This window comes from Schistocerca gregaria, chromosome 7 (genome assembly GCF_023897955.1).
Source record: "Schistocerca gregaria isolate iqSchGreg1 chromosome 7, iqSchGreg1.2, whole genome shotgun sequence".
Lineage (NCBI taxonomy): Eukaryota > Metazoa > Arthropoda > Insecta > Orthoptera > Acrididae > Schistocerca > Schistocerca gregaria.
In genome coordinates this window covers 539,014,590-539,031,879 of record NC_064926.1, presented here as the reverse complement: position 1 = coordinate 539,031,879, position 17,290 = coordinate 539,014,590, and the positions used below count along the sequence as shown (strand labels likewise).

At 37.2% G+C, this 17,290-nt stretch overlaps 1 protein-coding gene across 32 annotated transcripts in view; it reads left to right on the top strand.

Moving 5' to 3' along the window:
- Positions 1 to 17,290, top strand: part of LOC126282130 (AT-rich interactive domain-containing protein 2-like) — a 287,639-nt gene that overhangs the window by 250,716 nt on the left and 19,633 nt on the right. For all 32 annotated transcript variants that reach the window (XM_049981624.1, XM_049981612.1, XM_049981603.1 and 29 more), the window contains one exon: positions 7,665 to 7,829. In XM_049981624.1, coding sequence (XP_049837581.1) covers positions 7,665 to 7,829 — 165 coding nt within the window. The remainder of the gene's footprint in view (positions 1 to 7,664; positions 7,830 to 17,290) is intronic.

The window sequence follows — 17,290 nt, the reverse complement described above, 5'->3', positions numbered from 1 at the left end:
TCAGCTTAGAGTGAAGTAAACACCTATAACAAAGAGAACAGCACTTATCAGATCAAAGAAAAATAAACAATCAATTCAAACCAGACGAAGCACGTGAAAAAGGAAGGGTACCCGTATAAATACTGACGGAGCGCCTGACGCATAGCAATGGCTACCTGGTAAAGCTTAACTGCTAAGCTTATGGCTTGTACCAAACAACTGTAGCTGTATCGTTATTCATTCGACCTAAATTGTGTCTCATATTACAATGGACCAACTTTGTTTCGATTTGGAGGTTCGGCCTAAAACTTTTCTCCCCCCTTGAATTTAGAGTCTCAAATTTCAGGTTCAGCTTAGATTCGGGAAAATTTTTTTCCTTGATTTCGAGTCTCATTTTTCAGGTGCGGCTTAGATTTGAGTAAATATGGTAATTGCTTATTATGGTTAAATGAATCTCCTATCCAAAAATTTAAGTTTTCCTTTATTGTATAGTTTCAGGGGTTCCTGGTTCCTTTGATCATTGATTTCTTTGAATGCGTCTTCACAGGATTTTAATTTTGTCCAGCTGATTCTGCTTAGTCATCTCCAAAGCTACATTTCCATTGCTTGTAAGCACTTTTTGTCTCTCTTCAATAAGACCAGCTATCACTGCTTTACAGACCAATTCTTTGTTCGGTTTCTTGTTGTCTTCCACAATTGAGGTGCCTAAATAAAAAAAATTTTCAACTCTTTCTTCTTCCATTTTTGATGCCAGTAGTCATCATTTTTGTTTACTTACCGTCTCAATTTTTTTTTTCGTATTAATTTTTACATAAATTTAATTTCAAACTTTTTCGTAATTGCTACAAATTCAGGAAGTGTAACCGGTGTGTGTGTGTGTGTGTGTGTGTGTGTGTGTGTGTGTGTGTGTGTGTGTGTCTTTCAGTTTCACCTACTAAAGAAACATCATCCAAAAATCTTAACCAATGAATGGAAATTTTGTTTACCTTTTACTTCACATGTTTTCTTCTTCAAAATCTTCACAGATTTTTTGATGAAAACTTTAAGCAGATATGGTGGCAATGAGCATTCTTTTATTACTCCTATTCTGTTATTAGTTTTACATCACTGTCCATTAAGCTCTATATATTGGAGCACTGGTGAACATGAAGAATTTATGTAATTAACGGAGTGACATAAGATGAAATGAGAGTTGTACATTGAGGGCATCCAGTGAACCTTGAAATATTGAAAACCTGGAAAAGACCAGGAATTTTCAAAATCAGGAAAAAAAACAACAGGAGAAAACCTTAAATTTTCTTTAAAAACCTTGATTTAAAAAAAAAAATTCAGTACAGTACCCATATTGATATATTATCAGTTTAAACCATGTGCATAGCGAGTAGAAGAAAAAGTGTGCTGACTCCCCACCCGTTAACACAGGCGGCATAGGACGGGTGGTCTGCGACTCAAGTTTGCGCGGTTTTGCTTTATCTGAAGGTGTGTTTCGCTATCGTCTGTGCTTATTTTGTGAGTGTATTTATGGTGTTGTGAGTGAACGTTGAAGAGTTGAAGTCTGTGGTGAATAAGTGGTGTTTAGGGATATAGTTATTCATATTTGAAGACCAATAAAAAATGCCGACTTGTTTCGTTCCAGCGTGCAGATCTAGCTACCAAGAAAGTAAAGCTTAACATAATTCTAACTCTCAATTGTTTAATTTGATTCACATTTCTGTGAGGAACTTATTATAAAAGCTGACATGTTTATCATCGAGGGTAAACATGTTAAAATTCCAAGACAAAGGATGTTCTCTAAAATCAGGGGCAGTTCCTCATTTATTTCAAAATGTACCGAAATATCTATCGAAAATATTGCACAAAAGAAAACCACCACCAGTAAAACACTCACAGAAGAGTAGCGGCTGTAAAGAAAACGTTCAGCAAGAAGTTTTGATGTTTCCCAGTGTTTCATCTGTCGAGGAAACTATATGGAAGGTACCAGATGCAGCATTCATTTCACTAAAGAGAACATTAAAGTGTAAGAAGCTGGAAGTTGTGCGATTACGTAATAAATTAAGAACAGCGAATGCAGAAATCCATCTACTGCGAAACCGGTTTTCAGACGAAAAGTATGACACAGCTCAATCAAATCTCCTAGATCATTCCAAACTGCGTAAGAAACAGAAAATAATAATAGACACTATGAGAAAGAAATGCCAATTAAAAAGCACTAAGGGAATGTGGTATGATGACGAGTTTCTTTTGGACAGCTCATAAAAATTAAGTTGACCAAAGGATACAGACATTGTTTGAAGCACGATTTGTTGCCACTTCCTTCTGAAGCACATCTTCGAAATTTAGTAAAGGGTCTCAAATGCTCGTATGGAATCAATAAACGCGCTGTGGAGGCCATTAAGAATTATTTTCGGAAAGAATAAGATGAAAACAAATGCTTAGGTGTGCTGGTTTTTGATGAAATAAGCTCCAAGAAGAACTGCAATTTGATAACAATTCCCTGAAAGTTGATGGTTCCGTCAATTTAGGAGCATATACTCGATACGACCGTAAGAATAAATTTGCCAATCATGCTCTCGTGTTCATGTTTGTTCTTCCGTTGCATGACTGCATCCAACCTGTTGCTGTATATGCAAGTTGCAATGCACCTCTAGGAGACGTTGTCTTGTACAGATACTAATTCAAGTGGGTATCCATGTAAAAAAATGTAACTTGCTCTATATCAAATCCTGTTGATGAAACCGGAAGAGTTTGGGCATTTTCAGACACTGTTCACGCAATAAAGTGTGTAAGAAATAATTTCTTTGGTAAAACTGAAGTCCTTTTTAACGATAAGATCGTCAACTATAATTTTTATCGCAGTGTCTGTCAAGAAGATAATTTCCCAGGATTTGCTGGATTAAAAGTTTGCCACAATTAAACTTCCACCCACTTGAACTCGACTTCATTTCAATGAATGAATGTAAGATTAGCCCTGCACTTGTTCAGTAACTCAGTAGGCAACGGCATGAAACTCTTCAGGGAAATTAAAGCAACAGGGTTCAAAGGCAGTGAATCAACGGAATCATTCACTAGATGTATGAATAACGTAGTGGACACACTTAATTCTTCGTTTCCCAAGGATGCATTGTACAAAAACTCAGAGGCTCACAAAACATTAATAAAATGAAAAACATTCTCACCGATAAAAATAACAACAGTGCTTCCGAACAAACTCTCCAGTCACTAAGAGTAACCATTGAAAGTACATTGGAGATATCTGAATATTTTGGGGAAAAAGATTTCAGCTATGTGTTGACTGCAAAATTTAGTCAGGACCCTCTTGAACGTTATTTCGATATCGTAAGGTCTCTGAGTTGCAATGATCACCTGTCAGTAATAGACTTCTTGAGCTTGCACATGTTACAGTGCGTTTACATTCCTGCAAAACTAGCCTTATCTTCCAGTGGAAACTGCGAACACAAATGTGAATTTTCATTGACGTCATATATATGCCAAATGCGGACTTAAGCCAGACATTTGCAGCAAAACAACAGAGACAGAGTTCTGGAAATGGAAGATGTAATTATGTAATTTAAAAAAATGCAGTGTGTTCCTCATATCTTCACAAAGGCTCATCCGAATCCACAACATACGCCGAAGAGTCTTGAAAGCACCACAGGAAAGAATGTTTAGTTTATCGTCTGACAGGTTACGTGGTGCATCAAGCAAGAAAAGCTGTAAAATGCCATAAGTGTTTGTACCTTCTAAGTGGAAATTCGTCTGATATCCCATTCTATTTACTTACATCTATTAGAGATTACAGCCCTTCTACAGAAAAGACATTGCTCTCACATCCATCGAAAGGCATCTTCAATGTTCTTGTGCAGAAATCTGAGGACAGTTTATGGGGCAACATTTTTTATGATTGCCTCAATAGTTTGGACCACATAAGTGTTGGAATATCTAATGTTGGATGCTGTCAAGATCATGTGTTGGACATCGTTCCCAAGCTGATTCTTCATTATATGAAATGCTGGTTTGTCATTGGCATTAAATAAATTCGGAAGGAGTTGAAGTCTTCAAAAACTTCCAAGACTGCCCAAAATCTATCCAAACTAGCTGACAACTGATGTCTACTGAGGTAAGTTAATTAAATCCATCTACTTTTCATATGATTACATAAATTCTATGAATGAATAAGCTCGTGTGCAGCGTTTGGCATAATAACGTGTATTTTCGTGGGTCACAAGCGGCACAACTGACATCACGTGGTGGAACTTATGAACTAGCAGAGACGGCACCCTTTTTTTCTACTGCCGTGTGTGATATTTCAAATAGCATTCGAATATTCAAAGGGTAGTCTACATATTATACACATAATACCCGTTGGTGAGCCAGTGTTTGCACAGTGATTCGTAACTGTTTTATACTCGTCGAACTGTCACATGAGGCAGGGATCCTAGGAAGCTGATTGGTGCTACCGTGTGAGAGGGGGGAGAGACAGGAGAACTCATTGCTTCTGGCGTAAAGTATAGATCTGCTACTGTGGTAGAAATACATGAAAGAAATTAGTTTCCTAATAGCATTTTATAGAGGCATATCCAGTTCAGTAAAGTGTCCGAAATTATGTTAAGCCCGTTGTAATACTTACTATATCAACTAAAGTAATCAATTTTTGACAATATAATGTAACTGGATAGATAAAAAATCTGCTCACCAAGCAGTGGCAGGGCAACACACACGTATAAGAAAAAATGTTTCACGTATGTGAGTTTTCAGAGCCAGTGGCTCCTTCTTCAGACAGAAGAGTTGAAGGGAGGAAGAAGAGTGGTGAAGGCAAAAATGGAACTGGAGGGGTTTGGGAAGGGGTTAGAGTTTGGAAATGTCAACAAGAACACAGGGTCAGGGGAGATTTATCCAGATACGATCAGAAGGAAAGAGTGATTGTTGGGGACTGCCTCTCAAGTTCCTTTCCCTTCACCCCTCTTCCTTCGCTTTCAACTCTTCTGCCAGGAGGAGGAACCACTGGCTTCAAAAGCTTGCACAAGGAAAACTTTTTTTATAATATATGTTTGTTGTTCTGCCACTGCTTTGTGAGTAGGTTTTTTTACTATATCAACTGTTAGATTGTTGTAGTTGGCAGCAATCAAAAACAAGACATCACAGTCATGAAGAGTAATGACATGTATCGATACGTATCGGACAGATCTGTGGTGCTGAACGACTGTTTGATGGCGACACACTGACATAATATTGTGAATGGAGAAGTTAAAGCTAACCATCAGCTTTACTGTGGAGTAATCTGCAATTTTGTGTTTATAAATCTGCGGCTTGTGAATGCTTGCTTAGCCATTTCGTCAAGTGGAGCGGCAATAACTTTGAGTAGCAATGAAATTAAAATCAAGACTTGTAACACAATTATTTAAACAGGAGGAGACAAATGACATTTTTGACCTTTATAATTGTTTTATTTTGCAGCATTTATACAATTATCAGTATTAAGTAATTATTCACTTTTTTAAAATACATCCTCTGCTGTTTGCTTTTTCTTCCATTGGCAACATTACATGACCTTTATGATAATTAGTCTCACTTCACCCTATGTTTATGGTGTTATGGATGTGGATGGGCCAGAAGTATCTTCTTCATTCATCATTTTTCCACTTGCACACCTGCACGGATCAAGTTGAAACAAGTGATTGTTCACTGCATAGTGGCTGCTTACTACAATGTCACACACTGTTGGACCACATTACTGAGCAGTAGTTCCAAGCAGCAAGACAGTTCAATCTAAATCTGGCTACAAGAAGTGCGCAGAAAATAATTAAGGATGTATCTAAAGAGGAAATATTGTTGCTAAGAGAAAACATGCAAACATGCATTACTGGCGTAGTAGAGATCACCTTTCAAATACAAGTTAACGTGTGTGATTTATTGCTTGAATCCAGAAATCGCAGTAAACTAGGAAGTAGCTGAAAAGTGGTTGACAGTATGTCTTGAAATTTTAGTATCAGATGGATGAATGTCTGGTTCAAAGGCAGAGCATGTCATACTTGAATTTGTGGAGAGCTGCAGAGGAAAAAGAATTGAAGACAAGATTGAATGCTACAAGATAAGTGAAAATAGTCTTTATAAATTCTGGGTTAATATGGTCAAATTATCTTCAAATCCATGTCCAAATTCTAGATTTTTTTTGTAAATTATTTTAATGATCCTACGTGGAAATATTTCTGCCGAGCTAGGCTTTTCTGTAAACTCCAGAATTATACTTGAAAATCAAACAGAAAAAAGCTTTATTGCTTATAGATACATATATGACACAGCCCAGGCTGCAAATGGAATTGACTATTTCAACATTGACAAAATTCTTCTACGCTGTTTTAGCAATGCACATATTTTGTAAGACAATATGAAACATAAGGCGAAGGCAGGTGAAAGGAAAAGAAGGGGCGATTATTGAACAAATGAAAGCAAGTTGGGGGGGGGGGGGGGGATAGAAAATATAAAGGAATGATTTATTCATTTTTACCATGACAAATTTCTACAGTTTGTTCCCTGTAGTCAGCGAGTTACCTTGTATATCTGTTTGTAAAAACAGGATTCATAATTTTAATTTTTTTTTAAATTTACTGCCTATAAATCAAAATACAGTATTTAACATTTCAATGATATTTTAATTTGTGTCTGTGATTTAAACTACTAAAGAAATAACTTGTACTTAATTAAGCATATTCTGTTATAACAGTATAGAGGTTTGAAAAAAGGATGTTTTAGTCTCAGTTTTAATAAAAAAGTAAAACAGAAAAAAAAGTCTTGAAAGCCCTTGATAAAACTCGAATTTGAAAATTTTCAATCGTTAGACACCCTGACATCCTGTGCTGTTTAAATGGAGAGTTGATTTTTTATTTAACGATTTAGTACTAGGGCATTCAGGGACACAATACCTACGTGGAACTACATGAAATTACATTTTTTGTGTGACAGTAACTGATTCTTATAGTTTCTCAGCTACTTCTCACACTCTTCTTCTGATAATTCTTTGAAATGTTTACTTAAATCAGTGCACTAAAGGTACCAAAAGATATGAAACTTAGCTAGCTTTGGCACAGAGAAGACAAATGAATAAATGCAGAAAGAAGAAAATTGACAGACGTAATGCCTGTTTAGGCACTACCCACTGACAGATGGTAGTAAAGTTATTTAACATGTTATTGTGTGTCGATTTCATTAATACTCTAGTCTGCAACAAGTAATCACGGTAAAAGGTCATTTTAGTGTATGGGCACGGATGGAACAATTTGTGGAAGCTCATCACACTGACTTTAAGGCATGTAGTATCATTAAGCTTTAGTCACCAGAAGCTGTTGCTCCAGCAGTAGCGTAACTGAAAGATCTTTGGTACTGAGAATGTTGTTGTGAGCTCTGGGCAGCTTTGGTTAAGAGATGTGCTAAATTGCATGACATGAGTGTGTGATCAGCTTTGCCAGTAACTGATGACATTTACAAATACAAGTTGATAAGCTGCTTGAATGAGTTTAGTATGTCACTCAACAAGTTTCGTTCCTTAGTAGGAATTTGATCAGAGTGTGGGGGAAGGAGGAGTTGATATTTATTGCTTGTTATTAAAAGTTTTACTCTCACTAAATTCCTTGCTACGTATTAACTTTACCAGATAAAAACGGATTTCTTTTATGTGTTGTGTGTACTAGGTGCTTCGTATGATGGCAGTTCGGCGGCGGCAACTATCACAGAGTGGTCGCAGCGAGATTCCACCCCCACAACCACCGCCTCCTCATCCTGGTTATGCCCCAAATGCAGCTTTTCATGCAATCAAGAGACACGCTCTTGAGTTTGTGAACCCCAAGGAAATGATGGTAAAGTTCTTATGTTCAGTATTATAAAAATTCTTTAATTATGTAACATCTTTTACAATAGAAAATGCAGTGGATACTAAAAACTTTTGATGTGTTCTCGTTAATTCTGAGTATTCCTTTTTGTTTTGATATTAGATTGTCCTTATGTAAGATGTTCCTTATGTGTATGGGTATATTTGTATTTGCATTTACAGGAATCTGTTCCTAAAACAGATTGTCACATTTTGACTGATGCACTCCAACAGGGTTGTGATGGCTCTGTGAAAAAATATTGTCACAATAATTTCAATTGCTAGTATAATGATTTCAAAAATCTGGAAAAGTTGTGGTCTGTTTGTGTATGTTGGCCACCTCATTAGTTACTTGATGTACCTGTTTAATCTTTAGCAGTCCTCTGCAACACCACCTTTCAAAAAATTCTTTTCACTTTTTGCCTGAGCTGTTTACTGCTCATGTTTCATATCTGTACAAGGCTACAGTCCAGACAAATACCTTCAAAGAAGACAGGAAACATTTAATTTATATCCAGTGTTAACAAAATTCTATTTTTCAGAAATGCTTTTCATGCTATTGGCAGTCTGCATATTATATCCTGTCGTTTTTGACTATCGGCAGTTAATTTGCTGCCTAAATGACAGAACTCTTCTTCTACTTTTTTAGTGTCTCATTTTCTAATCTTAGTTCCCTCAATATCACCTGATTTAATTCAACACATTCCATTAGCCTTGTTTTGCTTTTGTTGATATTCACTTCTAATCCCTCTTCAAGACACTACAGCTGATCTTCCAAGCCATTGTCCAACTCCAAAATAATTACATTGACATCAACAATCCTGAATTTTTTCTTCCTCTGTGAACTTTCTGAATTTCTCATTGATTTCCTTTGCTGTTTGGTTTTCTACTGCTGCTCCTTTGCTATGTCCTTCAACTCCTGTAACAGCAGTCTGGTTTTTGGACCAATTGTAGATAACTGTTAACTCTGTAAGTTCATCCCTGTCTCCTTCAGAATTTCAGATGTTGTGAAAAGCTTTCCATGCAAATGCTCTAAACGTAGATTTGCCTTTCCTTATCCATGGAACTGAATGGGGAACTCAGCAAGTCTCTCCACTGGAATTGTATGGTCTGCAAAAAAGACAATATAATCACTGAATAGGAGGCAAAGATTTGTAGCCTTAAGCCTGAATTAGAAAACAGAAATTTGAACTGGATAGGATGAAGGGGGAAAAAGATTATGGGAACAGTTTGAAGGGGGTATAAGATTGCATGAGGTGGCTAAAGGTAAAATGAGAAGCTGAGTGAAATGGGAACAGATCTTCAACTTCATATTTATTTGAGCCTACAATACTGAATAAATTTGACTTTTTACCTGAAGTAGGAGGTGAAGAGTCTTGTCCAGCTGTAAGTCACAATTGGATGCAGTAGACTTCTAGCAGAGAAGCAAGTGTAGGTTGGCACCAAAAAATAGTAGGAAGATTACGTAAGCTAGTCGGGGAATTGCGTCAGACGCCTTTGGGCGTGACATGCTGTTACCTCCTAGAGCCCCCCGGTTCTAGACGTACCCATGTCCGGTTCTAGGCTGACGCTACAGATCAGTTTGAAAAAAAAATTTATTTATGGAAATATACAGTACAATCACCAACAAACTTTACATATTCACATACACCTTTGCCTTTAACCCATATGAAAACAGATTCGTTTACAGATATTTTCCTCCTGTTACGAGTATATAATGACAAAGAAGAAGGAGAAACATATGCTGATTTACCAAAATCCTTATTAGCCAATTCAGAAATATGGTAAGTGCGAAACGCAATAATGTCTCTGTCAACAAAGCTTTCAAGTCCAGCAACACTTGGTACTCCAGTACCTCCTCGAACAATGGCAACGGTAAACCATCCGTTACCATGACCAAAGGAATCGTTTATGTCTAAACTAAAATTAAGTCTACAGCTGACGAAAACAGCAGGACCATCCAGCAGAGATTGTGCAGCGACAGACTTAACTGGAATACGATTCTTCTTGTCTCCAGCTGTTGTAGCAAATTCGATGTTCTCGATGGTCTTGTAGACCGGGGGGCTCAAGGAGGTAACAGCATGTCACGCCCAAAGGCGTCTGACGCAATTCCCCGACTAGCTTACGTAATCTTGGCAGCGCGCCTGGCTGGCGCACAGCGGACGCGAGCACCTAGATATACTAGTGCTCGCGTCCGGGATAACGCTCCGCCAGCAGGCAGAAATATTCTAAGTCCGAATCAAGGTCACGCGTGTTCGGACATGTATATAAGTGAGTGAGCGCCGCGCAGCGGCTCGTTCGCGCTGCTGCTGCTGCACAGGCAACTGCATTGAACGCTGCCAAGATGCCTTACAGAAGATATCGCCGCTGGTCTAAACAAACAGTCTACAAGACCATCGAAAACATCGAATTTGCTACAACAGCTGGAGAAGGGTCTGGTGAATAGGCAGCAAATTTTGTCATGTTGTTCACCTTGTGGAATCTGTACCGTATACCTTGGCATTTTATGAATGTCTAAAAGTGTAAACTGCAGTTTCATTGTATTGACTTGTAGTAGGGAATGAGTTGACTTCAAAATAGGACAAATACTCAACAAAAGCATACATTTTGCAGGAAATGGTAGAAAGGCTAGGCAGGGACCAGGGGAATACTTACATATTTCGTGCAGCAATGTTGTCAACACATGCTCTAAGGTCTGAACGGAACAAAATGCGATGTATCAACTACTGATTCTATGCAGCCAATGACAGAGCAGTTAGCAGACGGCATGTTGGCAAGCAAGAGATTAAGGAATATTTTCACAGTCTCATATCAGTATAAATGTGAAATTAGCTATGTATTCAGAAAAAAATGTGTATTTTCTCAGGTCTCTCGCTAACCACAATGTGAAAATATCAGCATATTTGGAAGAAGCAACCAAATATTTACGACAAACAAGATTATAAATTTTATTGCTGCCTGTTTCACTTGGAGCAGTTTGAGCTGTGCTGTTAAGTAGCAACCTAACAACAACACATATTCAGGAAACAAAACACTCAAATTTGTGACGAGTGAAGAAGAGAGATTCATTGCCCTTTTCTCATCTTTCATTCGTTTCATCGGTAAAAGATATAAGTTCGGAATAGATGCAATGTTAGCTTTTTAGGCGGATACTTTATACAACAAAACACATTGTAATTTTGGTCAGTCAGAATACATTACGAATAAAATTTACTCGAGGAACGTGTTGAAAGAAATGGTGGTTCTTGTGTATTCAAGGTTGTATTATTCGTGGGTAAAAACAACTATTCTGTACTTCTGTTGTTTCCAGATGATGTACATTGCCGATACAGAGAAATAGCCTGGAGGAAAATGTATTAAAGCATTGTATCTTGTATTTTCTCTTGTGGAAAACATTTAAAAATTACAAAATATTTGGGGGCAGTCATGTGGCAGACATATACTGTAATTATTCGAGGGATTTGCTCGTAGTAAATTGTCTTGTTTCATGCATTAGCACATATGCCCTGCACAACTACTTTGTACTTTTTGTAGAGGATGCTGAGTGTGAATGTATGCAGTCTCCAATTCACACAAAAACAAGTGTCACCTGGCAGTCATACCTCTTAAATGTTTTGTGTAACTACAACTGGTTCTAATTACTACTGTTTACTTCTATAAATTATACTACAAACAGTACTTTTACTAATTATAGTGGGACATTCACTGATGCCTGGCGATTCACCTGTTCACAGCAGCCCACATAAGAAGTGGCAAGATTTTGTGCGTGTATAATATGCCACTTTCAACAGCACTTCAAACATTTTGATACATGTAACTAAAAGGCCACCATGTCCTATAGCTGTAATAATAAGAAAAGGTTGTGCCCTGCTGTAGAGTACTGGGGGGATATGGGAACAAGGCAGCCTTAACTGCAGTAAAATAGGCATAAAGGCTAGTGCCCTATACTCCTGCATGCTGTAATAAAATCTTTGAGTAGGTCCGTTATGATCCTAAAGGACTATGAATGAGTGAGTAGATGAAACAAAAGACGCTGCCAACATTAAGGCACTGACAAAACGCCTTTCGGTGCCTCATACTGTACTTAATGAAGTCAGCTTGACACATTGAACAAGACAGAGCCCTATGACCAGATAGCATCCTTTTTTATAATATTTTTCTAGGTAGTTGGAAACATTTCATTGTATTAAGGAAATCAATCATGGTGTTTCATATCAGACTATGATAGACCCCAATGAAAGCCACTAGTGGCCAAAGTGTTCGTTTCTTTTTAGCATGTTGAATTGAAGGTAATTTTGTGTATGATGTGGAGAGTATGAATGTACAGTCTATGTATTAATGTCTGTTATTTTAAATATACATAAGTCTAATAAATATTAATGAGGGCATTATTATCGCTGCTGTTGAGTGTCATAAACAATCGAGCCAGTTACCCAACCACCCTTTACTCCCTAGAAAGATTTATTTTGCTGTTGTGTATGTGTCATTGTTGTACGTGATACAGATTGAATTATGTTGTCTTTGTGTACAGTTAATGCAGCAATGTTAATTACTTTTGCAGTCAATAACAAATTCAGCAATTCGTGTTTGAGAATGACTGTTTGTGGAACATCTAACTTAATTTCAAGCATTTTTATCCTACATGTTAGATAGGTACCAGTAAACTCCTAATTCTATGAAGAATCTAATCATGTATATGAAACAGCTTTGAACAGTTTCTTTCTCCCCCCCCCCCCCCCCCTCTCATCATCAGTCTGCTGACTAGTTTGATGCGGCATGCGGCCCGCCACGAATTCCTTTCCTGTGCTAACGTCTTCATCTAATTACAAATGAGTTAATGTTTAAATATTTGACATTAAGCATATAAACGAGAAAAAGTTTAGAAAAGGACTGAAATTATGTTTAAGGTTGTTGCTAAGTGCTCTCATTTTAAAACGCTGGATGTATAAAGTCCAGATATTTGCCCACTATCATTTACACAGCCTCAAAACACTCACCCAGTGTGTTACAGTAATACTTGTCCAGTTATGTTAGGTGTTTAATGTAATATTATATCTCTAGCGAGTAGATTATAATAACATCTTAAATTTTTACATTTGGTCAATAATTGTGCGAAATATTGAAAATTAATTTGTTGTTTCCACTGACAGAAGTAGGTAGGCAAGCTGCAATTAGTATGTGGTTCTGGGATAGTCTCTTAGTAATACAGATATTTAATTCAAATAAATGTTCAAAAATAGGATTTTTTGGGAATTGAACCCGTGATCACAAAGGTAGAATGCTACATGATTTGATTAGATTGCTAGAAATGTTTTGGAATTAATAGCCTGTGGATAACTTTGAAGTTGATTGTTTGGATTGTTTTCGAGAACTTCATTGTACTGCTTTAGGAAATTATGCCAAATAACCTTAGAGCTGTAAAAGTGAAGAAAATCAAACATGGCTAGTTGGCGAGGTTCCTACAATTTCACAGATTCACAAGGTTTTAATCTGCCAGGAAGTTTCGTTTTAGTGCACACTCTACTGCAGAGTCAAGATTCATTCTGAAGTTCATTGTATGTCTGCTCAGTTTTAATACCTACCAATTTTTGAGGTGCCAAAGAACAAGGTTTTGATTGTCTTTAACACCACGAAATTCCAAGCAGAATGTAACATACGCAGTGCATTTAATACACTAACAGAGAAATATTCTTTTGTTTTGTTTGTGAGTAAATATTTCCATGGAGATCGCTTTCAGTAGTGAAATTTCATGTTTTATATAATACCTAAATCATATGACTGTAAAACAATAGTGGAATTTGGAAGCAAAAGTATATTTAGGTTGTCCTGAATGAATATCAATAATAATTGCAACTTTATACTTGTGATGAAAATAACACTTATTCAAATGGCTGATGTAGTTGTTGAATTTAATGGATACCATCTGCACTTTTTTGTTTTCCACATATTCGATTGGCAGTGTTCGTTCCTTTTTTCAGAAAACACCATGATTTTAAACATTTCACAATTACAAGTAAGTGTAGTTTTCAGGTCTGCCCACATTATTTATTTATTTGCTTAACTTGATCTGATTAGGGCCATCATGCCCTCTCTTACATTGGACTGAGGTTTCACACATACAGTATTTATTACATTATAGTTCTGTAAGAAATAGCAATGTTGATATGACAATTAGTCTGGAGTGGAAGTTTGAGTAAATCATACCATGAAATAACAAAGTTAATACTGACATTACCTGTACCACTGCAGCAGCTGCTGCTAGTATTAATAATATATTAAAAACAAAGATTCCAAGACTTACCAAGCGGGAAAGCGCCGGTAGACAGGTACAATAATGTGACATAACAATAACAATACTGATAGTGGGAGATTTGAAAAGGATTTATTGATGTACAAAATAGATGCTTTCTGATAGAGCAATTTCTGGCCAAACGAGATTCCATTTAGGGGGGGGGGACTGGGAAGTGAGGCTGATCAGGTTGGAAAGAGTAATGTACAAAGGTAATGAGTGCATACAAGGACAATGATAATCGTCATTGTTGCTTTAGTAGCTATGTCATTGCCTGTCTTCTGAGACTGGAGATGGTATTTAAGTCTCTAATTTAATGTGGGAGGTTCTTCCAGATTCGGGTTTGTGCTACTGAAAAGGAAACAGAAAGGATTTTGCTTCGATGGGAATAGGATGCTTGTGGCATGTTGTTCAGATAAGATCGTTAAGATTGAGGAGGGATATGATGGACAATTTTTATTGATAAGACAGTAAAGAAGACAGGAGACAAGGAAGTCTGTGCACTTGTCTGCACACACTCAGGACAGCTGTGCGTGTGGTAATGCAATGTGATCAAAAAGTCAAACATCACAGATATGATAAAGATAGGCATTCATAACCTGTTCCAGGGGCCGTGGACTTTCCTGAGAAAGACATTGCAGGATAACATTACTATAACAAGTAATTGGAAGTATAAATGTTTGTAGAAGTTCCCTTTTCAGGTCTTTGCTGAAGGAGAGAAGTTGATATTTGTCCCACACAGTTAAAGACTGTAATGATTCCTGATATTTTGGGCTAATGAGCCTAGAATGAGCAACCAATACTGCTTGAGTTTTGGATGGGAGCTTTAACCCTATATCTTGTGCCCATTTTGATATTGCAGAGAGGTCGGTATTGAGAGTCTCTGTTCAGGTTTGTTGGTTTCACACTCAGATACAGGTCATTGGTGTACTTGTGGTATTTGCAGTATGACAGAAATGAGGACACAGCATTCACATACAATGAAAAGAGTATAGGACCTAGTACCAAAGCCAGGGGGATGCCTCATACTACCTGCTTACGTTGTGACTTCATGATGCTGTGTGTGATGCATTGCTGGTGAGACATTAGGTATGAGCAAAACCATTGCACTACATTTGGTGAGAAATTTAAACTGCTGCTTTCGCAAGTAAAATTTTAAAGTCAACAGTGTCACTGGCTTTGCTGAAGTTTAAGAAGCACATGATAGTTACCTCTTGTGCATCCATGACAAGCTTCAGGTCATCTGTTACATTTATGAAGATAGATGTTTATGGAAGCATGATTAGTATTCGTCTAGTAGGCAGTTTGTAGTTCGGTAGTTTGTTAGCTGGTCATGGACTGCATATTCTAAAACCTTGGTTGGAGCAGGAAGAATAAGGTAATCAAAGGCTTCTGTGGCAATGTCCTTTTTAGGTAGTGGCTTAACTAGGTCTCAGGGGAAACACTTGTGGTTAAGGAGTGGGCAGTACTGGCTCAATAATAAGCTTCATCAGAGGACTGTGGTGCCATTGTGTCCAGTAGGTGCTGATCTGATACACATGATGACTTTTTTGACAGTGTTGCAAGCAACATGCTAGATTTTTTTTGTGGCTACAGTCATTTACCCCCTTGAAGTAATCAATAATTCTGTTTCATTTGTGGCTCAGTTGTCATTGTAGGTAATGTGAAGTATCTTCTCAGTTCTTCGGCTGAGACAGTAGGATCAACTGCAACTTTTACTTTGCCTATATGAAAACCACTCAGGCTTTCCCATTAGAAGCTGACACCATTTAATGTACGGGTGTGCCGTAGTTTTGAATTTTTCACAGCTAGACTGACTCTGTTCCACTTTTGCTTGTAAGTAATGCTGTAATTCTTCTCTTGGAGATGATCTCCTCTGAAAATGATTTGCTCTTACCTAGTGAAGTTTTACTCGACAGGGATTGGAAGGAAACAAAAACAAGAAAGTGTAATTGAGATGTAATGACTCTGACAAGATGTTGTCATTCAGGTAGTGTTCACAAACATAATGCAATTAACTCTCTGTAACATTGAAATCCGTAGTTCTGAATCTATGGAAGTTATGAGTTGGAACAATTTGCACCACAAGTGCTTTGTCCTGTCAACCTAACAATAATTGTACTGTGTGTATGTTGTTCATAGTAGCATTGTCGAACAAAGTTTTGTTTTGGGCTGAAACATCAGTATCAGTATTACTATGAATGGAATAAAAGTTTGCAACAATAAACAAGACCTATGGCAGCACTTCTTCCATACAATACGAGGATTACTCAGAAAGTAACTTGCATTCCATATAGCACTTTTAATAGTAGAGATAGACGTCTTTTAATCACTTTCGGACAACTTCTGAATTTTTGATGTAGAGATCAAAATGTTTCAGTGTATTTATGAACTAAAAAACAAGATGTAGAAAAAATTACCAGAAGAAATTTTAAAAAAATGTAATTCAGGGTTTTTTCACCTAAAAGTATGAACTACTAATGTTTTCATTAAATATAAAAGTAATATATGTGCATAATAAGTAATTTCCCACCATTTACATTTTCCATAATTTACATCATTTCTTTAAAGTCCGCTGAAAAGTGTAAAAGAGGGGGTTAACTGTAGTATTTTCTTTTAACCGCAGTGTTATTTCTTGTTAAACATAAAAACATTGTGAATATTAGCAGAAGGTACTCAGTATAAGGAAATCTTGTTATTAACGGTGGTTAATGGTGGGCTTCCTCGTTTTAAGCACAATGGTGCATTTTATGGAATATCGGTTTGGGCTGTCATAGAAAGGCATAGTGGGTATTGGGGGTCAAACTTGCGTATAAATAATGGTGCGGGACTGAGAATAGTTCGCAGTCTGGTTGGAGTCCAGGCAGAGTGTATAGGTGGCAGCACAAATCCTTGCACCTAAATATGACGATTGGGTTGTTTATTGAAATATGTACAAAAATACATTTAAGGTGGTGCTGATGCAGAAATCTAGTGACCATAAAACCAAATTTTATGCTAAGATGTGTAGAAAATTTCATTAATCTTTGAAGGCTGTAGCTGCCAAAACTCTAATCCCTCTCATTCTTCAGATTTTGTTCCCTGTCTGGGATCCTCACCAAATACAATTAACAGAAGAGGTACAGAAGATTCGAGGAAGAACTGCACGGTTCATTGTAGGC